This window comes from Drosophila takahashii, chromosome 2L (genome assembly GCF_030179915.1).
Source record: "Drosophila takahashii strain IR98-3 E-12201 chromosome 2L, DtakHiC1v2, whole genome shotgun sequence".
Taxonomy (NCBI): Eukaryota; Metazoa; Arthropoda; class Insecta; order Diptera; family Drosophilidae; genus Drosophila; species Drosophila takahashii.
In genome coordinates, this window is record NC_091678.1 from 32616301 (window position 1) to 32639943 (window position 23643).

General features: G+C 35.8%; 2 protein-coding genes and 1 long non-coding RNA gene across 5 annotated transcripts in view; 1 reads left to right on the forward strand and 2 right to left on the reverse strand.

The window, feature by feature from the left end:
* The window catches only part of dpr21 (defective proboscis extension response 21), a 303758-nt gene that overhangs the window by 204778 nt on the left and 75337 nt on the right, over positions 1 to 23643 (reverse strand). The gene's annotated exons all lie outside the window — the stretch shown is intronic.
* On the forward strand, positions 1166 to 21074 carry LOC138913285 (zinc finger BED domain-containing protein 4-like). Its single transcript, XM_070216413.1, has 3 exons — positions 1166 to 1301; positions 1357 to 1682; positions 20892 to 21074. The coding sequence occupies exons 1-3, from the start codon at positions 1268 to 1270 to the stop codon at positions 20901 to 20903; spliced, it is 372 nt and encodes a 123-aa protein (XP_070072514.1). The 5' UTR covers positions 1166 to 1267; the 3' UTR covers positions 20904 to 21074.
* Positions 15019 to 16052, reverse strand: LOC138911969 (uncharacterized). Its single transcript, XR_011417596.1, has 3 exons — positions 15646 to 16052; positions 15248 to 15438; positions 15019 to 15183 (listed from the first exon to the last, which is right to left on the reverse strand). It is a non-coding gene; the product is annotated as an uncharacterized lncRNA (long non-coding RNA).

A 23643-nucleotide genomic window follows, 5' to 3' on the forward strand; every position in this document is an offset into this window, starting at 1 on the left:
ATTATATTATTACTAAAAATTAAAAATAAATGTGAGAACAAGTCTCTTGGTTTTGGTGCAAATCATAGAATTTTTGAATTTTATAAGTTGGTGATTTTTTTGTTAAAAAATATTATAATCGTGGTGCCACAGAAATCACACAGCGCATAAGTGGCCTGATATTGATGCTTCTCAGAAACCCACCCCCATTAAACGCTCAGAAATTATCTAACCCCACACCGCCGCCTGAAAAAAGGAACAGGATTTCAAGAACACAAAAACCAACTTCTCACATTCCCGCTGGGTCCTTATATGTGTACATTAGGGCGGTCCACATTTGTATGGAAAATTTTAAGGTCCTACTCTCACCCGCTTATACGGTGCGCATTGTGGTATTCACGGTATACCAAAAAAAAATTTTTTTTTAAATCGTGTTTTAGGGTCTGCGAATTGGTTTCAAAGTTTATCACCCATACGCACTGTTGCCTTCGATCAAAAAGTTTTTCTGATCAAAGTGACATAGATATCAACAATTCAGTTGATGTTTTGCTCTCCTTTTTTTACCAATTATTCCAACAAAATTCATAATTTGACAAGACAAGAAATGGGAGAACGATTTTGTTCGACCAAATTCGAACTGTTTACATGTCGTATGAGTAATTTTAAAGAAAACTTTAAAGACGTTTCGCAAGGTCTAAATCTCGAAAAAAAAATTTTTGTTTTCACATACATTTTTTGCATACTTTAATATACCATGTTAAGGGGTGAGAAAAGAATTTCATTTTTTGGACCGCCCTAGTGTACATATGTGTGTGCTCTGGCGCCACAACGCCGGTACTTTTCCTTCAATTATAAAAAAGGAAATATAAAATTTGCTTCAAGTTTAATGATACAAAAGTTTAAAAATGCGTGAGTGATTTAAAGGCCGGCATTGTGGCGCTAGAGCACATACATATACATATATGTACATTAGGGTGGACTTCTTTAAGGTCAACTGAGCTCAGCATCTTAAATGGTAGGTTTCTGTGTCCAATAAATTTATGCGAAAACAGAAAATTTTTATTTCATCGTTTAGGCGGTGCGCAATGGCCCTAAAGTAGAGCTGACAAAAGATCGACTGAAGTCGACTACAAGTCGATAGTATGCTTTGCGATTGTTTAGTCGATTTTCAGTCGACTACTATCGACTTTTTTTTTAATCAAGTACCGTTTGTAGCTCATTTCTATAGTTTAACTCTAATATTTCTTTATAAAATCAAAAGAATCTTTTGAAATTATTTTCATTTAAAATGGAGAAGTTTTTAGCTGTTTCCAAAGAAAATGGTAAGTATAACTAAATTATTTAATCAGCATAATCTATTAATTTGGTTACGAGTAGACTCTCAAGAAAAAGGGAAACCGAGAGCTTCCGATGTATGGAAGAGGTTCCAAAAAATCGACAAGACGACCGCAAAATGTCTTTTGTGCAACAAGCAATATAAGACCAGCAACAACACCTCAAACCTAAGGGATCATCTCAGAAGGAAGCATGCTTACTGCGAAGATCAGTCTTTGCTTGAGCCGGAAATAAGCGAGAGTACTACACCCTCGCACTATGAGCAGGACTCTCCCCGGAAGATTGAAATTGACAACGCTGTGATGAACTTAATTGTATCAGACATGCAACCTTTTCGGATTGTAGAAGAAACCGGATTTAAAAAATTGGTGAGCATTTTGGACCCAAAATACAAATTGCCTAGCAGAACCGCCTTGCAAAACGTGTGTCTAATGACGTCATACGAAAAATGCAAGGAACGTCTTCAAAATCTTTTCAAATGTGTAAATTACTGCTCAATAACGTCAGACGGTTGGACATCAAGGGCCAATGTTAATTATTTAACCGATGGGTCCTTAGTAATTAAAAATTTGACTTTTATGTATATTTAAATTTACATACAGACTGATTAAAAAAAACAAACAATACTATTTAAGGCTTTATTTATTATTTACTTGGAATAGAATTGATAAAAACTTTTCTTCTAATGTCAAATAACGACTAGACGATAATATCGAAACAGTCGACTGAAATGCTGTCAAACATTCGACTGACTACACTATCGATAGTTTTGCAGCTCTACCCTAAAGTTTCGCTGAAAATTAAGTGTAAAACTAGGAATTTACCCCATTCCATTTCTTGTCAGATTTTAACATGTCAACTTTTTGGTTTCGCTCGAATAAAAGAGTCAAGTAGAAATTTATTTCATGAATATTAACAGTTGGACGTAGCCTAGCCAGTAGAGCTTCTGTCTCCGAACAAAAAAAACCGAGTTCGATCCCCGACTCATCATTTTTTTTTTTGTGACTCACAATAAAATAGAGATTCTATTTTACAATTTTGAAGATTAACTATCACTTTTGCGTTCGCCAATACAAATTTTCGTCAAAGAAGAAAGCCAGCATTTAGGATACAACGATATTGACTCTTATTTTTCAGAGACCGTAATATTTATAAGTTTTACTCTAAAAGTCCTTGATTATTCGTTATTATTGTTATTTTTAAGTTGTAATTGTCTCCCAGGGACTCGAATTTTATCAACGACTACATCCCTTGTTAAAAAGCTCGGGAAAGTGATTAAGATACTTTTTAAAATACTGTCAAAGTATAAAATTAAGTCTACGACATCTAGATGAATCTGAAATATGCGTAATAAACTTTAAAGCCGTTGCGCACCGCCTAAAACTAATTATTTTTTACTTTTTCTTTCTTTAATGGATTAAGGATACAAAAATGCTATATATGAAGGGGTGAGAGCATGGCCTTAGAAATTTCATACAAAATAAGTCCACCCTCATGTACATATGTACATTGTACATATCGAAAAAGAGAAAAGAAAAATCGGGTCAATGCTCGCGGTATTACTTTCATTAGAAATTTTTCGATTCTAGTCGGAATTATTATAATTTATGCCTATTTCTGTACTGACTTATGCAAAATTTTACTGAGAGGTCTCCATTTAAAAAATCATAAAAAATACAAGGAAAAATATTTTGAAATTTTTTTTGTTGCAGTTATTATTAATTTTGATTGGGGAACAACTTTGCATCAAAATATTTTTGTTTTAAGCCCCAGAGAAAAAGTTGAAAATTTGACTTTCAAAAAAAATTGTCTAATTTGCCCACTTTTCAAAGGGTGCTTAATGGGTTAAGAACATTTTTGTGTAATTTAAACGGAATTGAAGTGCTCTTTCCAAAGGTGCCAAAATGTTTATATTATAAGTTCAAAATATGAGTACAGTTAACATTCAAATTTGTGAAAATACTTTTGACTAGGGTTGTAATTCCGAAGCCCGAAAATAGATTTTTGTATTTTCTAAATTTAAGAAATTTTTTTTTGTTATTTAAAGAATATTTGTCTATATTTAAAAAAACCGTATTTCTAAATTGCAGTCTATTTTTTTTGATTTTTAGAAAAAAACGTCGTTGATTTTAAAAACCTACTTTCTTTAATATAGACAAAATCGCCAGTAAAGCAAATTCATAGGCGATTTTCTAAAACAAAGGACGATTTCAATCGATTTTTTTTTTGGGTGTATACTCAAAGCAAAACTTCTTAGATTTGTGAATCGTCACTGTGAAGGAAGTAAGAAAAACAATTTTAAAAATTCCAAAACAATTAACAAAAACCTGATGAGTGTCTTAAAAATTAAGGACATAAGATGTCTTTTGATCAAAAATGCATTGTAGGAGAAAATATTTTTATTTAATTTTTAAACGCTGTTCACGAACTAAGATTTTTAAACTTTGCTATGACTTTAAAATTTTGAATGCGCCCACCTCCTTGTGTGGTTGAGTTAGATTGACCGTACGACCGTATAAAAGAGACATGTAACTATTTAATTCCGAAAAGATTACCAAAATTGGTTGACCACTCTTGAAGATATATCCCAAAGGTCGAAGAAAATTTGTGATTTAAAAGATATCGCAAATATCAGAGCTGATGGACTATAGGTGTAGTGGCAACTTATGTTTAGAAGAGCCTCATTTATCGAAATAAAATGGTGGCAGGCCTGGACACCGACCCATGTCACATTTTGTCGGCCTGTGCAATTTATTGAAATTTTTGAGCAACTAGTTGAGTCTGATAATTCGTTATCTAACATTGAAAAATTTAACCATTTGCTATCCTGCCTTTCTGACGAGGCATTGGGCACAAAAAAAGCTCTTCAAGTCTCAGATGCAAATTATAAATAGGCATTAGCAAGTTTAAAAAGACTCTATGACAACAAGTGTTTAATTTTCTTCGAAACCCTAGCGCAGCTGTTTCTTCTATAACCTTCTGCGCCTGCCTTGAGGTTGATAATTGACACAATAAGTGCAATTTTCGATTCGCTTATGTCCCTAGGGGACGAAAAGGATATTGTCAATGCGGCAATTATACACATAGTTCTTTCAAAAGTAGATCCGTACACCAAATTAAAGTATGAGGAACAGCTTAATTATGATAAACTGCCTAAATGGTCTGATTGCGTAAAGGTTTTAGATCGACGATATCAACATGTGTCAGCCGAGGAAGCGTCGAGGGTAAAGGGAACAAGTTTTTCGGAAATGCCCTCTGGAAGCAAAAAAAATACTAGGAATTCATATACTTGCTCCAGTTCTAATCATTTTTTAGGTAATTGCAAGGGATTTAGCGGAATGTCAGTTTTAGATCGTTTTAACTTTGCCAAAATGAAGCAATTATGTATTAATTGCCTAAATGAGGGACATAGAGTATTTAAATGCACAGCATCCAAATGTCGGGTATGCCAACAGGCACATCATACTCTACTACATCTATACCAAAACTCGAGTGAGCCACATCAAGGTAGAAGCTGGCAGGACCAGCAAGGGCAAAGTACTTCTACTTCTCAGGCATCTTTCCATTCGGCTCAAGTTATTCAAGACACTTCGGAAATTAACCAAGTAATTCTAGCAACAGCCGTTGTTAATGTTCGCGTTCGATTTGGTCAGCTCCATCGAGCCAGGGCTCTATTAGTTTCAGGGTCGCACTTAACTTTATGACAGAAAGCCTTGCTCAGCTTCTAAGATTGTCAAGAACAAATAAATGACTTTCTATCACATCAGTGGGAGGATCCAATTCCATTGCCAGAAGTGAAGTCACAACTACCTTATATTCGCGGCTCAATGGACACATTTTTACGTCTGACTTTTGGGTACTGGGATCCATAACTCGCAATCAGCCAGATAATATGCTTCCTGCAAGGCAGTGGAAAATTCCGGCCGGCGAAGACTTAGCTGATCCAGAGTTCCAAAAGCCGCAAGGAATTGATATTTTGCTCGGAGCAGACTCCTTCTTTGATTTGTTGTGCAGTGGTCAAATCAAACTCACCAATGGAGGTCTATTGCTTCAAAAAACACTATTGGGATGGGTTGTTTCTGGACGGTGTAAGCAACAACAAAAAGAAGCTACTTCTTGTATCGCCTTGTCCAAGGAAGACATGGTTTTAGGAGGACTTGTTCAAAGGCTTTGGGAGTTAGATACCGTCCCAGAAAGCAAAGAAGTTATTAAATTTTCACCAGAACAAATTGCCTGCGAGGATCACTTCGTGAAAAACGTAGCCAATTCAAATTGTGGTCGTTTTTTAGTCCGTTTGCCTTTTAAATCTGATCCGCTCGTGCTTGGATCCTCGTTCGAATTCGCTAAACGTAGATTTTTATCGTTAGAACGGAGAAGCCTAAAAGACAGCTCACTTCGAGAAATGTACATCGCTTTTATGAAAGAATATTTGGAGCTGGGTCATATGTCTCCAACATGCAATAAGATTCCACCAGGGCCGCACTACTTCATACCACATCAATGCGTTCTGAGGCCTGATAGTAACTCAACCAAACTTCGAGTCGTGTTTGATGCGTCTGCAAAGACAACTTCAGCGCAGTCATTAAATGACATTTTAATGGTGGGGCCCACTATTCAGAGGGAACTGTTATTACCACTTGTTAGATTTCGTTTAAATGGATTCGCTTTAGTTGCAGATATATCGAAAATGTATAGGCAAGTAAGTCTCGCAGAAGAAGATCGTAACTATCAATTGATAGTATGGCGCGAAAATCCATCTGATGAACTACAAATATTTCGTCTTAATACAGTAAACCTACGAAACGGTGGCAACTTCAACTGGGATGGGATGAATCCATTCCGATGTCGTTACATACGAGTTGGGAAAGGTTAAAGAAGAATCTACTTAATCTTCACACAGTCACCGTTCCTATGTACGCGTTTGCCAGTGGGTGCTCAGCCGTTTAAGCTCACGGTTTCGCAGATGCATCCAGCCAAGCTTACGGATGTTGCATTTACATTCGAGCAATCGAAAACGGTAAAGCTAATTGTCGATTGCTAGCAGCCAAATCGAGAGTGGCTCCACTTAAAACGAAAACCATACCAAGGCTTGAATTATGCGCCGCCACACTTTTGGCACAATTTTGGGCCTACGTCAACAAATGTGAAATCGAGAGTTTTTATTTCTGGACAGACTCAGAAATAACACTACATTGGATAAAGTCTCAACCTTCGTCACTTGCATAAATCATGAGAAAGATCAGTAAGTCTGTCGGCTAGAGAGTTAAAACTATCATTTTTTAAACTGATGGAAATCATCAAAAAAAATGTCTTTGCAGTAGAGTACAAGAAAATTAAAAAAGGACATGCTTTACAATCAAGTTTGCAGATGATGACGCCCTTATATTCTTGGACGTTGATGCACTATGGTCAGTACAATTAAGTGGCCCTTACGACACCAAGCAATGCTTGTTACGCGCGGGGTCCTACACCGTTTTGGGCGAGTAAACGAAATCGCGGACAAAGAAGACAATTTCACAATAGGGCCGTTCTTTTACAAACCGAACAGATTTGGCCAAAAAAAAAATTTCACATTTTTGATTTGCCTGAAACTTTTTTTACACGTACTATTCGGAAAATAAGTAAACACGTGTATCAGGATTTGACCGAAAAAAAAATATTTTCCTAGTTAGAATTTTTTTAAGTGTGCCAAAAATTGTCAAATTTGAAAAAGTACCCTCTCATTGAAAATCTGTATCTCCGGTTATATGAATCCAATTGACTTCATGTCTTTTGCATTAATTCCTCTGAAACCTCTCCTTTCAAAATAAAATTACTTAAAAAAATTTTTTTTTAATTTCTTAAAAATAAAAACAAAATAAGATTTAAAAAAATTTTTTAACTATTGCCCCCACAAAAAAAAAATTTTTTTTTTATTTTAATACTTGCGTCATATTGTTAGTTACAATCGGTTTTTGTAAAAAGTTGGAGCCACTTTTAGTTTTTAAAATATCGAATTTGTTTTAGCAAGGCCTCGGCTTTTTTCTATGAAAAAACGTCGCAGCAAGTAGATCTACTCTCTCACTCTTATCGGATCCTAATGGAATTTATGTTTTCTCATTGTTTACTAGTCCTTTAACAATTGTTAATGATTAAAAGTTAAGTTTTAAGTTTTTTGACAATTCTGAATGACAAAAAGTAAAAAGTCATTTTTTAATCAATTAAAAACTTACAACTATTTATTTAACCATCTATTTAATAAACAATAATTTAAAATTTATTTTATTTATTATTTTTTTATATTATGTAATTTATTAAACATTTTAAAATATTTATTTTTAAATAAAAAAAAAAAATTAATTAAATTTTATAATTTTTTATTTTTATTAAATAAATTTTTTTAAAAACTTAAAAAAAATATTTAAAAATGTTTAATAAATTACATAATATAAAAAAATAATAAATAAAATAAATTTAAAATTATTGTTTATTAAATAGACGGTTAAATAAATAGTTGTAAGTTTTTAATTGATTAAAAAATGACTTTTTACTTTTTGTCATTCAGAAATTGTCAAAAAACTTAAAACTTAACTTTTAATCATTAACAATTGTTAAAGGACTAGTAAACAATGCGAAAACATAAATTCCATTAGGATCCGATAAGAGTGAGAGAGTAGATCTACTTGCTGCGACGTTTTTTCATAGAAAAAAGCCGAGGCCTTGCTAAAACAAATTCGATATTTTAAAAACTAAAAGTGGCTCCAACTTTTTACAAAAACCGATTGTAACTAACAATATGACGCAAGTATTAAAATATATAAAAATTTTTTTTTTTGTGGGGGGAATAGTTAATAAATTTTTTTAAATCTTATTTTGTTTTTATTTTTAAGAAATTAAAAAAAATTTTTTTTTAAGTAATTTTATTTTGAAAGGAGAGGTTTCAGAAGAATTAATGCAAAAGACATGAAGTCAATTGGATTCATATAACCGGAGATACAGATTTTCAATGAGAGGGTACTTTTTCAAATTTGACAATTTTTGGCACACTTAAAAAAATTCTAACTAGGAAAATAATTTTTTTTCGGTCAAATCCTGATACACGTGTTTACTTATTTTCCGAATAGTACGTGTAAAAAAAGTTTCAGGCAAATCAAAAATGTGAGCCAATAAAAGGTGTTCGGTTTGTAAAAGAACCGCCCAATAGACAATTAAAAATACATGCAGGTCAAAATACGAATAGTCAAGATACATAAAGTAAAACAGATAGATATTAGGTGATATAGTCTATTATAGTCATTGCAGAGTACTCTAAAAGGTTCATGCATTGCATAATTAGAGATACAATGATTTAAAACTAGGGGAATGTAGTTTCTTGTGAATCTATTTGGCACATTAAAATGCAGGCGACCCAGTAACTCGGGACTCTCCACATCACCATGAATAAGATTCCTAATAAACGTAATACCAAGCATTGTCCTTCGATAAACTCAAGTTAATTAGAAGTAGTTAATTAAAAGTAGTCTACTAGAATAGGATGGCAGTATTAGGCTTGTATCCCAGTTATGTCCCCGCAAGGCAAATATTAAAAAGTTTTTTTGCACTGACTCAATCCGGTCTATATGCACCCCATATTGGGGACTCCAAACTGGAGCGCAGTACTCAAGAATTGGTCGGACTAATGAAATAAACAAGTTCTTTGTCACATAGGGATCATCGAATTCCCTCGACCACCTTTTGATAAATGCAAGCACGCCCCTGGCTTTATTTACCATGGTAGTAATGTGATCAGAAAATTTAAGTTTGGGATCCATATAGACTCCAAGGTCGTCAGCATGCGTTATTCTATCTAACACACAGCCGCTCAAAGTATAAGTTGAATAGTGAGGGCTGACAAGAAAAAAGGTCATTAGTTTACACTTAGAACCATTTAAATTTAAATCATTATTCAAGCACCATGTTTGAAATGCATTGAGATCAGATTGTAAAGCTAAACTTTGTGCGGGATCATTAAATTGCAGGCACAACTTAACGTCATCTGCGTACATAAGTACACGTGAGTTCGTTAGGACTAGAGGAAGGTCATTTATAAATAATGTAAACAGGAGCGGACCAAGATGACTTCCTTGTGGTACACCGGACGTAACTCGGATTAGGGATGATAAAGAGTTTTTAAAAATGACCCTTTGAGTCCTGCCATTCAAATAACTTAAGATCCACCTAAGAAGATCATCAGGAAACCCCAAAAGGACAATGAAATATCAAGCAAACCATCAAGAAAATCATGCTGCGTTGAAGGTAACAATATATTCGAGGTTTCGACGGTGGACCATGTCGCTCTAGGTATATTAAAGTCATCTAAAACTATTAACTGATTCCTATCTGATAGTTTACTTGAAATAAACTGGATAGCGGACAGATGATTTGCATATATTGGGAATTCAGATGACGGCGGAATATAAGAACATGTTATGTATATAGAAATACCCTGAAGGGTTGTCCATTATTTCGTCGGACGTTATTTCTTCCGATGTTAATTCTGAGTCAACTGCAATTAAAACTCCACCTCCACCTCGGGAGGGACGATCAAGCCTGTACGTTGTGAACTTACTTGGAAAAACTTCGGAACTAAGAATTTCCGGTTTTAACCAAGTTTCTGTGAACACAATAACATGGGAAGACAAGGAAAAAATATCAGTATACAATTTGGTCAACTTACTTTGTAAACCTCTTTTATTCTAATAGGAAAGCAGAAGGAAAGAATCTAGTTTTTTGAGACAGGTACAGATCAAGATGTGGATGGCTCTTTAAAGGGATTTCCAACTTCCTTTGAACAAATTTTCTTTTTTCTAGCTTCGTACTCTTTAACAAAAATGCCTGCAGGCCAAAAATTGGGTGAGCACATCGTTGCGAAATGAGCACAGGGAGCACCGATCTTAAATGATGATACTTCCCTAGCATATGGACGGATATAGGCCGTAATGTCCAGGGATGAAAGGTCAGGATTCAGCCGAGAAACAAAAATTTGTTTCCGCTGCGGTACACAGGTGACTGTTTTAGGTACCACGAATGTGACAGGTTTTGGTACTGCAGCATTTATGGCTGCACTACTAGTTCCAGTCGGTACTCCAGGCGTTAAGTCAACATGCGGCGTTGGAATCATTTCTGTATTTTTTTAAACAGATTTTTCGGATGTCTCATGCGTCAAAATCTCACGATCCTTACATTCGGATACCGAATCTTTTTTAGCTTTCGACCTCAGTACCATTTGTGCGGCAGCTGAGATCGACTGCTGTGCTGCAGACCCCGGATCGCCAGAGAGAGTTGCACTAGCGTCTTCCGTGGGTTGTCTATCGACCGCGATCTTTTTACGCCGTCTTATAGAGATTGCCTGGGTTTCATACGCGATACATTCTTCACAATAGTAGCGCAAGCCACTTCTTATGTCGATTTCATCGCGAACAAGGCCCGAATAGCCAAGACATTTTGCATGAAAAATACTATCGCACGAATGGCACGGAATGCTCTGTTGTCCAGCCAAAATCAACGACTTGAATTTCTTCGAACAACAGACAGCCATTATCGCTATATTCCGAACCACGGTGCAAAGAGAAAAAAGCTACGAGAGTAAGAGAGAGCGGGAGAGAGTGAGCGGGAGTGAGTAAGCGGGGGAGCGTAAGTTTTAGCTGTGCCAACAACAACGTTTTATGCGGGAGTGCGGGAGAGCGGGTAATTACCGTATAGATTCTTACCGCTCCAAACAGCGTTTGGTAGAAAAGGAGAATGCAATAAGATAAAACAATAACAACAAACACTGCACAGAGACTGGGCGTGCAAACTAATTTAGTTAATTTAAACACAAAACAATCACTATGCACTCGCGAAGCGAACGGATGTTGTTAGGGACATAAAAAGCTATATAAATGTTAGAAAATTCGAATTAAACCCCGATGGTTTATGGACAAAAAGAACAAAAATTCGGAGCGCAAGACAAAAACACGACCGTTCACTGAAAGAGTACAAAAGTTTTCTGAAGCTGGCAGAAGATTTTTGCTAATTCGGGTGGGAGGTAGACTCTTGCATGCACCTATTTCAGAAACTGCTAAATTTCCGATATTACTCCCTTCCAAAAACCAAATTGTTGATTTGTATTTCCGAAATGTGCATTTGAGAAATTGTCACGCAAATGCAAAAACGATGATCGGTCTTTTTCGGCAGGAAATCTGGTTAATAAATGGTCGCAGAGAATGCACTCGGGTGGTTCGAAAATGCATCCATTGTTTTAGATATAAGCCTGTTCTGATGAACCAAATTATGGGAAATCTGCCTGCGGATAGGATCGAATCCGTAAGGCTATTTCACATTTGTGGCGTAGATTTGTTTGGTCCTATCAATGTCTTGTCGCGTATCCGAGGACGGCCCCCCATTAAGATGTATATAGCTGTATTTGTCTGTTTTGCTCCAAGGCTGTTCACCTGGAACTCGTTACAAATTACGACTGACTCTTTTCTTTTTGCCTTTAAAAGCATCATCGCAAGACGACGAACTTCGTAAGAGCCAGGAACAAGCTGAGAATTCTTCAGAGCGCCTTCGAGGATCAGCAGTCGCAGTTTCAACTGTTCGTCGTCGAGAAGGGAACGAGCACCGCATTTCGGCGGTTTGTGGGAGGCGGCCGTGAAGTCAGCGAATGAAATTCTCGTGCGTCAAGTCGCAGACGCGTCCCTAACCGAAGCCGAGGTCAGGGCTTATCTAGCGGACACCGAGGCCGTGCTGAATTCGCGTCCTCTAACTCCAATCAGCATTAGAGCCAGACGCACCGACCAGAGGTTTGAGGTACTCAAAGAGGTGGCAATTGCAATCCACGCTCAGACAGCGGTTTTGGCAGGCGTGGTCCAAGGAATACGTCCACAGCCTTCAGCGTAAACCAAGTGGCAAACTACATCGCCCAATCTGGAGGTCGAAGCTTTGGTAATCATCCACGAGGACAACACTCCACCCCAGCGTTGGATTACCGGCAGGGTCATCAGCGTGGTGGCAGGGGCCGATGGTCGAGATCGAGTGGCCGAAATCAAGACCGCAACAGGTCACATATTTAAGCGTCCTATTCAAAAGCTGGCTGTACTCTCAGTATGTTGAAGGCCGGTCCTTCAAGGTGGCCGGAATGAATTTGAATTATGTTAAGATATAAATAAGTAACAGCTTAAGAGAGCTTAACAGCGTTATGTTCACCGCTTACAGGCCCAGAACTATTATTTTAGATCTAAGATCGGATTCAGCGGGCCTGCAAAGGCTCTCACAAAACTGCGCTGCTGGGCACAATAAACTAGTTGAATTTTGAATATCGAATCGGCCAGTCTTGTATTTTTTCTCCCCCCAAATTTTGCAGCAGCCAAGCCAAGTCTTTTCACTTTTCGGCGTTCTCAATTAACAATAATTTAAACTCTCGTTTCGATTTTCTACACAGTATAAGCACATACTGGCAGTGATCGATAGTTTCACCAAATTTTGCTGGCTCTTTCCGACCAAGACGACCTCTACCAAAAATGGTGTATCAAGACTTCAGGAGCAAAGCATAATCTTCAACAATCCTAGTCACATTATCTCTGACAAAGGATCTGCTTTCACGTCGGAGGACTTTCAACTGTACTGCAACACCGACGGCATCAAGCATCTTCTCATCACAACGGGCCTACCACGTGCCAACGGTCAGGTCGAGAGGCAAAATATGACAATAATTGCTGTCCTTTCGAAACTTTCAATCGATGACCCACGACAATGATTTAAGTTTGTCAGCAGCGTACAGCAAGTCATCAACTCAACGTTTTGCAGAAGCACTAAAACAACGCCTTTTGAGTTACTTACGGGAACCAAGATGCGTCTCAAAGCCGACATACAGATCCAGCAGATGTTAGAGGCAGAAATGATTCAGCTCTGCAACGACGATCGAGATGAACTTCGAAATCAAGCAAAGCAGCACATTCTTAAATTACAAGAAGAAAATAAAAAACGATACAACCTACGGCGAAGACCAGCTTTAGAGTACAAAGTCGGCGACTTAGTTGCTATCAAGAGAACCCAGCTTGGTCCAGGGCTAAAGTTAAAACCGAAGTATCTTGGCCCATACCGCATTGTAAGGGTGAAATCGAATGATACCTATGACGTAGCTAAAGACTCAGTATTCAGCGAAGATCCAAGGCAGACGAGCACTTGCGCTGAGTATCTAAAGCCGTGGTTGCCTTAGGACGACAATGAAGACGACGCATTCGAGGCGAATGCAGTGTAGGATGGCCGATTTGTGGGAATGGTCTGGCAACCCAGATCAGCTGGGTTAGCGAGAGATTTAACGAACTAACGACGTGGCAAGCTTGCCTAAATTGAGGACGATAAGCAATTAAGAATTTGCAACGACGAGGAGAAGACGTATGAAAAACGACGCGAGTACAAAAGACGTGGAAAAACGAAAAGACGAAGAACTAAGACGCAGAATATTCAATTACCAAAGCCTACTTATAATACTAAATAACTCAATAAAACTATAATAAATATAATCAAAACCAGTGGGATTGTGTGTACGTTTATTAAAAAACCTAAAACCCCCACAACCCCCGCAATCTCACAAAAAAATAAAATAAAATCAACTGTGTGTCCAAAACAATAAAAAATACCTCACTGATTGCATGGCATAGCTCCATACTTTAAAACAAAAACAGATCCGATCGCATAATCGGTGCGGAAAATTGATTGAGTGCCCCAATTGGAAGTCCGTTGGGGCTCAACTTATGGGCTTTCAAAGATTTCCTTAAATAAAGCTTAAAATAAAAATATTAACTTGTTTGGTTAAAAACTGTGGGAATGGTTGATGTTTTAATCAAGCAATTTCGCATTTTTGGAGAGTCCTGGGAGTCCTTAGGAGCCGAATTTGAAAAAGTCCTTTCTTAGTGCACACCTCCTCTAACACACGATTCAGACCCAATTTTTTTCAGGATTTTAGGTCTTATGGTTTGGGCTGGGGGAACATGACGCAAATCGACATCTACTCTTTTATAGTAATACTCGATTGCAGTGAATAAATAAGAGTGTTTTGATCGTTACAATGTGAAAGTGCATAAAAGTGAAATAGTGATATGTGTGTGTGTGCATACGAATATGCGTATCTACATACATGAGGTGGTCCATGAACAACAAGGAGTGATTCCTGAACTATAGAGGGTCAAATTGGTTTTATATATAACGCTGCGAAAAATTCGCTGCAATCCATTTTTATATTTCCAGGAAGAAGCTACATACGTTTAACCAATTCGCCGTGATCTTTCTAGAACTTTTTCAAATTCGACCAGAAAACACATACACACACACAAACGATTCGACAAATTGGCCGCAAACCCACCGGGAAAATTCCTCTGGAAAATAACATATTTTCAAGAGGTTTCTCCATAGAAGCGGAAGGGACTAAACCTCATTCACCCCTTACATTTCTTCCATCTCTGGTTTAAAAATACACGGGGGGGGGGTGACATAAAAAGTAAGGGGGAAATGAGGTTTCTATCTGGATCTCTGGCAGAAGAATGCAGGACAAAATCCACTGGTTTTTCGACTTCCCGCATTATAGATTTTCCACACGTACCCAGTTATGGTTTTCCTCCACTTGCAATATCTGCTTTTCTACACCCTCCCAGTTTTGGTTTTTCCAGACCCTCGCCGTTTTGGTTTTGCACTGCTTTGCAGTATCTGATTTTCCACAATAAAAATCATGTTTTTTGTAATATTTGTTTGTGTATTTATTAATAATATTTACAATCGAAGCATTGGAACTAAAAATTGTTAATGCCTGAAGCATTCCCGGGTTTTGCTTGCCCGAATGCAGTTCTTAGATATCCATTTCTTGTTTGTCTTCTGAAAGTATAAAAAATAATTTAGGTTTGAATGTAAGACCAGGAATAATAATAAGAGTAATTACCATTATTAGGTCTCCGCACAAAATTAAAGGATCTCTCCAGAAATTATGCCTGGTTTGCCATGGCCGATCATTTACCCTCTGTTCAGTTGTTTTATGTCGGGTATCTATATCAAAAACTATGAGAAGAAAAAATAAAATATGACAAACGCAGACGCAACACTTCTGGTCCCAAGAAGTCTCAGTCGGCCTGGCTGAAATAAATGTAATATTTTGATTAAGTTAAACAACTAAGTTAGTACTGAAGTACTATTTATACAACCATTTAATGAACACCTCACACCATTTACCACTGGTAAAGATTAAAAACATTTCAAGTGTCACTGAAATGCAGAATTTGTGTTGAAGATAGCATCCGGATGCGTATATTTATTAATGGCGAAAATATCTGTGATACTAACCTTTGTAACGCTGAAATAAAGGTTATAAAAAGACAAAATTCATTTTATCACTCGCCTTTTTATTGTTTTTAGATTAAAATAACTATTTTAACTTTTTTTTCACTTTTTCCAACAAATTTAAAAATGATGTGACCCTGCATTATATTCTTGATAATACCATACAAAATGCAGATAAATGTGGGGTAAATTTCGTTGTAAAGTTGGGTCACACTTTGGCGCCGAATAAATATTTAAACAATACTTTTCAGGGACCGTAATCATTAAAGGTTACGTATATTATAGGTATATTAGGCATTTTTCGTGTTATCAATACCACCAACACGAATTTTTATATTTTAACAACACTTAAAAATGGCTTAGGCCACGATCTGACGATCAAATTATTTTATTTCACAGAAAATGTTTAAAAATGTAAAAAACAACAAAAGTTTTCTTTGTAATTTAATGTAATTCCTTGATAAATGTGATCAAATATTTTAATCGTCTTACCGTGGCTTTTCTCTATAATTTTGTTGAATCCCACATTCATCCTTATTATTATTTGAAAAATGTTGAGTAAAATAAATTAATATTATCATTATAGACATTATGATAATAATGTTATATAGTTTAATTTTTTTGATTAACAATTATTAATATTTTTTCTACGACTTTTAAAATTACTAAAAATTAAAACTAAATGTGAGAACAAGTCTGTTGGTTTTGGTGTAAATCATAGGATTTTTTAATATTATAAGTTGGTGATTTTTTTGTTAAAAAATATTATAATCGTAGTGCCACAGATATCACACAGCGCATAAATGGCCTGATATTGATGCTACTCAGAAACCCACCCTCATTTAACGCTCAGAAATTATCTATCCCTACACCGCCGCCTGCAAAAAGGAACAGGATTTCAAGAACACAAAAACCAACTTCTCACATTCCCGCTGGGAATCTCCACGTTGCGACGGGACAGTGTTGCCAGACAGTGCTGCTGCTAAAAGACATTGTTGCAGGACAGTGTTGGGCGACGTTATTGCTGTTGAAAGTTGCAGGCCGCTGTTGCTAAATATTACTTTGAAAAGTTGTTGTTGCGGAATTATTGCTGTAAAAGGTTGCTGTTCGGTGTTGCTAAGGAGAGTTGACAGGTAGTTTTGCGGTACTGTTTTTTTATACAAAACCATACAATGGATAAAGGGAAAAGAAACATCAAACCGTTTGATGGAGAAAAATATTCAATATGGAAGTTTAGAGTGAGAGCGCTGTTAGAATGACCGACGAGATAGAAAAGCCAGAACGAAATGCAAAAAGCTTAATGATTGCTTAATTTGATGACCTCATTACTGAACTTATCGCGTCAGGAGCAAAGTTAGATGATAATTGATAAAATTTTCCATTTAAACTATTACACGACCATTATTTGTTGTCCATTCCGATGTCTGTGGTCCAATAACACCCTCTATCTTTGATAATAAGAACTACTATGTAGTTTTTATTGATCAGTATTAGTGTGGGTCGATTTGGGACCCCAAAAATCGTATAGGGCGAACGTAATCTTTAAAGGATTCTAAGCCATATTGGCGAACATACTTATGGTCTAAAATGACGTTTGACCCCCCCAAACGCGATTGAAAAATACTGTTTTTTTGAGAAAAATATCAAATATAAAATAAAAAGAGAAGAGTTGATTTTCCTTTGGTGGAAAATAATGAATCTGTTGATTCTGAGTTAAGTGAACAACTCAATGAAAATTTCAAACGTCTAGAGAATGCCGATCCAGTTGTTGAGACTGTTAATAAATTAATAGAAAATAAAAATAATTATGAAATCAGACGCAGTGAAAGAATTGGAAGTAAACCCAAATTATCATATCGATTTTTAGAAAGATGTCTCATGAATACTCAAATATGTTTAAATGATATTCCTACACAGAGAAAAAAACGGAACAATACCAGGGTGATATTGTCTCCTCAATTTGTACATATCAATTTTTCCATATAAATGTAATACGAATTCATACCAATATGATACGAAATCATAACAATTACCCATGTTGATATGAATCCGTAACATATTAATATGAATACTTCAAAGATTGATATGTTTTTCATATCAAATGGGGCATCGAAAAGTCTTCGAAAAAATAGTATGGCTGTAAAGTTGTATTTTTGTTGTATTTCTGGTATACAATGGTATTATAACGCTTTATATGCTGTGGTCACACTTACAAGTTGAGCATGCTTAAACGAGCTAATTTTACAATCAACTTTAGCTAATATACTCGCGTGTAACTTGTCGCGATGGCCCAACAGGTAACGCATCCAACTCTGATGCGAGAGGACCCCGGTTCAAAACCGGCTAGGGCAGAGTAAGTAAAAAGTTTTTAAGGCGCATAATTAACATTTCCTTAACAATATTAAGAACAAAATTGTGGAAAAAAGTTATATGATAAGATTACTAATAAAAAAAAAAAAAGTTGTGTTGTGTTGTGAGCGGGATTTGAACCTCGTTCCCCCGAGCACAAAATAATATCAGGAGCTAGCACCTTGGCCTCTGAGCCATGCCCACATTTTTTTTTTCGTGGCAGAATGCTTTTCTGAGTTAGAGAAAATACAATACAACATTTCCCTGCAGGAAAAATGCGAACTAGTCTGAAAAACAACTAGTTAAATAACTAATATAAAGCAACCGGAATTTGTCTGAATGCATTTGGACTACACAGGGTCTAGAAAATTTGTGCTAGTCGAAAAAATGATTAATACAAAACTAGTAAAAAAGAAACTTGTTTCGTACTAGTACCTTTCTGACAAAAAAAAACCTTAAAAATATTTAACTGGTAGAACAAATACATGTTAGGGTCTAGTTAAAAGGCAACTGGAATTTAACTAGTTGCAAATGAAACACATATGATCCAAAAATATAGCCTAGAGTGTAAATGTCTTGGGAAATTTAGCACTAAACAAATCAAACACTCGAGGTCCTCGGTTCAATCCCCAGTCTCTGTACATTTTTTTTTTGTTTTTTGTTTGCTAGGTGATGTTTTAGTTTTATTTTAAACTTTGTTTAATCTGTCCGAGGCAATATATATGTGAAAAATCACTGTTTATGAATTATGTCACACTAAAATTCATAAACCTTGTTAGGGCATTACAAAATGTGATGCGTGTATGGCTCAATCAGTTAGTGTGTCTACAAATCCAAAGGTCCCGGGTTCAAGTCCTAGAGAGGGCGACTTGCCTCAAAGAAGTAAGTTTGTTTTAATTCCATTTAATTATCATTTACTGTATTTGATTACATAATAATTATCAGAAATTCTCTAAGGACCGCGCCTATTGATTGGATACTAAATTAGGAGGGCGTCAAGTTAGGCATCGTCAAGTACTAGTGAAATTCAATCACTTGATGGTTTAGAGATTATTTTTAATTTTTTCGTGAAAATATTTTTTTGAGTGTAGTTTAACAGCTGTAACTATAAATTGGTTAACAGTCACTAGTGCAAAACTAGTAGCAAATGGACTAGTTGTTTCCGACGACAAGCATATGAAAAATGGACCACTTCGTTACAAGGAAATGGACATAACTTGAACTAGTTAACCTTCTTGACCCAACTAGTATTTTACTGGTCCAAAACTGATTCCGTTTCCTGCAGGGTATTCTAAGGTGATATACAAACAACAACAATAAGGAACTATGGCAATGCCTTAAAAGAGCTCTTAGATATCTGAAGGGAACTGTTAATAGAGTCAAAATCTGCCAAGTGGGCCACCCCTGTTCCGAAGGTCCGATTTTCATCGAACTTTTTTACTTTTCCGGTTCACAACGAAAATATAAGAACTTCATTTGAACGGTTTTGCGAAATTTTGAGTTTTACCGGAGTTATAGGGGTCAAAACATGGCATTTTTGACACTTTTTCGAAAAAGTTGCACTCAGTCATTAATTCATAACTTCGGAACGGTAAGAGATATCTTTATGATGTTTTCACTAATCGCTCAAGAATTAATATGACTTTCCATTAAAAAATTTAAAAAAAAATTAAAATTTATTTTTCTTAAAAATAAATTAAAATTTTTTTTTATTTTTTATTTTTTTCAGTGTTCTTCACCAGCTATAGAGTTTAAAACCATTTGAAAATGAAGTTTGATTCATTACGAAAAAGATCCAAAAAAAAAAAAGAGGGGCCCGGCCAAAGGTTTTTCGCAATATCGATTTGAAGAAGGGCGCATAGCGGTTTTCCATACAAAAACGGCTTGCTCGTGAAAACTGGCTGGTCAACACATGCCGTAGCGAGCGTAGCGTCAGCCGACTACAGCTGTCAATGGGGGACTTTTTGTCGTTTTGTATGGGAATCCGCTGTGCGCCCTTCTTCAAATCGATATTGCGAAAAACCTTTGTCCGGGCCCCTCTTTTTTTTTTTTTGATCTTTTTCGTAATGAATCAAACTTCATTTTCAAATGGTTTTAAACTCTATAGCTGGTGAAGAACACTGAAAAAAATAAAAAATAAAAAAAAATTTTAATTTATTTTTAAGAAAAATAAATGTTAATTTTTTTTTAAATTTTTTAATGGAAAGTCATATTAATTCTTGAGCGATTAGTGAAAACATCATAAAGATATCTCTTACCGTTCCGAAGTTATGAATTAATGACTGAGTGCAACTTTTTCGAAAAAGTGTCAAAAATGCCATGTTTTGACCCCTATAACTCCGGTAAAACTCAAAATTTCGCAAAACCGTTCAAATGAAGTTCTTATATTTTCGTTGTGAACCGGAAAAGTAAAAAAGTTCGATGAAAATCGGACCTTCGGAACAGGGGTGGCCCACTTGGCAGATTTTGACTCAATATCAAGCTTAGATTCAAGAAAGTAGCCAATTTTAATAATATTCTTACAGGATATGTAGACTCCGATTGGGCTAGAAATGAAACTGACAGAAGAAGTACCACTGGGTATTTTTTTAAAATGTTTGAAAATTTTTTGGTTTCTTGGAGTACCATAAAACAAAAGTCGGTTGCTGCTTCATCTACTGAAGCAGAATACATGGCCTTGTTTGAAGGAGTTAGAGAAGCTGTTTGGCTAAAATCACTAATAAATGAGATTAATCTAGAATTAAGTGGTCCTATAGATATTTTTGAAGACAACCAAGGTTGTATAAGTATTGCAAACAATCCTACTTGCCATAAGAAAACAAAGCACATAGATATTAAGTATCACTTTACAAGAGAGCAAATTGAAAAGAAACTAATTTGTGTAAGGTATATTCCCACAGATCTGCAACTAGCCGACATATTGACGAAGCCATTACCATCTGCACGCTTTATTTCCCTGAGAAGCTGTCTGAATAAACCAACTACGAGCCGTATAACTATTGCTGAACATTCATCACCTTTAGAAGCCAAACATGAAATGGATCTCATGAAGTCTTTTGTGATTAATTTCAATTTCCATATTTACTAAGTCTTAAGTAATTGAATTGAATTCATTTTCTTGTTTATTTTTCGTATGGATCTCATGAAGTCCTTGTAAGTAATATAAATTTTCATATTTTATAATCTTAAGTAATTAAATCAAGTTTATATTCCTGTTTACTTTCATTTGTCTAAACTTTTACGCATGTTAATTTTTTTGAATGGATCTAGTTGGGTTTACTTGGTTTCCCCAACTCTTGCAGCAAATGCTGGATCTAATGTATCCCCAGAATTGAAAACGAAAACTGAAATGAAGAAACAAATTAAAACTAAAGCACAAACTTATGTCAAGAATTAAAGTGATAATCAATGTAACTTTTGAGGCGGCGTGTTGGAATTTGAATGTTCAAATGTACAAAAGTCACTTGGATGTACATGAAGTAGATGCACATTCTGATGTCTCAAGAAAACCGCTAAAAGTAACGAGACCATCGTGATTCTTCTCTCATCTTTTCGTCGTTCTTTTGCTCTCTCGATAGTCTCCTTCACTTCTATTTTGGCATCGAGAGCGAGCGGTTCATTTAGTCTAAATCTGCATTATTATTTGTTCATTGGAAGGTGGCCTGCTTAATACTTAATTGTATTATATCTATTTGTCAACAAAACTATAATTTCCTTGTCCACTCGGTTTAGCTTGAGATCAAATACGAACTTGACAGACCAACAGTCCCAGCACAATATAAGGACTGTCATCTTGTATGTATCAACCTGAGCATCGCGATTACCATGTCTCCAAAGAAATCTCAACGAATCCGGATCTTCCTTACGGACTTGCACTTGCAAAAACATTTCCTTTATATCAGCACATACTGCTACCTTGCCTTTCCGGAATTTAAAAAGGATCGTCGTCAATGGTGGGTTTTCATTGGGTCCTTTTAAAATCATGGTATTCTAAGGTGATATACAAACAACAACAATAAGGAACTATGGCAATGCCTTAAAAGAGCTCTTAGATATCTGAAGGGAACTGTTAATATCAAGCTTAGATTCAAGAAAGTAGCCAATTTTAATAATATTCTTAAAGGATATGTAGACTCCGATTGGGCTAGAAATGAAACTGACAGAAGAAGTACCACTGGGTATTTTTTTAAAATGTTTGAAAATTTTTTGGTTTCTTGGAGTACCATAAAACAAAAGTCGGTTGCTGCTTCATCTACTGAAGCAGAACACATGGCCTTGTTTGAAGGAGTTAGAGAAACTGTTTGGCTAAAATCACTAATAAATGAGATTAATCTAGAATTAAGTGGTCCTATAGATATTTTTGAAGACAACCAAGGTTGTATAAGTATTGCAAACAATCCTACTTGCCATAAGAAAACAAAGCACATAGATATTAAGTATCACTTTACAAGAGAGCAAATTGAAAAGAAACTAATTTGTGTAAGGTATATTCCCACAGATCTGCAACTAGCCGACATATTGACGAAGCCATTACCATCTGCACGGCTTATTTCCTTGAGAAGCCAGCTGGGACTGTCTGAATAAACCAACTACGAACCGTTTAACTATTGCTGAAAATTCATCACCTTTAAAAGCCAAACATGAAATGGATCTCATGAAGTCTTTTGTGATTAATTTCAATTTCCATATTTACTAAGTCTCAAGTAATTGAATTGAATTCATTTTCTTGTTTATTTTTCGTATGGATCTCATAAAGTCCTTGTAAGTAATATAAATTTTCATATTTTATAATCTTAAGTAATTAAATCAAGTTTATATTCCTGTTTACTTTAATTTGTCTAAACTTTTACTCATGTTAATTTTTTTGAATGGATCTAGTTTGGTTTTACTTGGTTTCCCTAACTCTTTCAGCAAATGCTGGATCTAATGTATCCCCAGAATTGAAAACGAAAACTGAAATGAAGAAACAAATTAAAACTAAAGCACAAACTTATGTCAAGAATTAAAGTGATAATCAATGTAACTTTTGAGGCGGCGTGTTGGAATTTGAATGTTCAAATGTACAAAAGTCACTTGGATGTACATGAAGTAGATGCACATTCTGATGTCTCAAGAAAACCGCTAAAAGTAACGAGACCATCGTGATTCTTCTCTCATCTTTTCGTCGTTCTTTTGCTCTCTCGATAGTCTCCTTCACTTCTATTTTGGCATCGAGAGCGAGCGGTTCATTTAGTCTAAATCTGCATTATTATTTGTACATTGGAAGGTGGCCTGCTTAATACTTAATTGTATTATATCTATTTGTCAACAAAACTATAATTTCCTTGTCCACTCGGTTTAGCTTGAGATCAAATACGAACTTGACAGACCAACAGTCCCAGCACAATATAAGGACTGTCATCTTGTATGTATCAACCTGAGCATCGCGATTACCATGTCTCCAAAGAAATCTCAAGGAATCCTGATCTTCCTTACGGACTTGCACTTGCAAAAACATTTCCTTTATATCAGCACATACTGCTATCTTGCCTTTCCGGAATTTAAAAAGGATCGTCGTCAATGGTGGGTTTTCATTGGGTCCTTTTAAAATCATGGTATTCAGGGAAAAGCCGTCGATCGTAGCCGCTGCATCAAATACCAATCTCCTCTTTT

Excerpts from the sequence above, each read along its gene's own strand:
- LOC138913285 (XM_070216413.1), top strand. The coding sequence starts at position 1,268 with ATGGAGAAGTTTTTAGCTGTTTCCAAAGAAAATG. Across the intron at positions 1,302-1,356 it reads AGCTGTTTCCAAAGAAAATG|ACTCTCAAGAAAAAGGGAAA; the intron begins GTAAGTATAACT and ends GGTTACGAGTAG.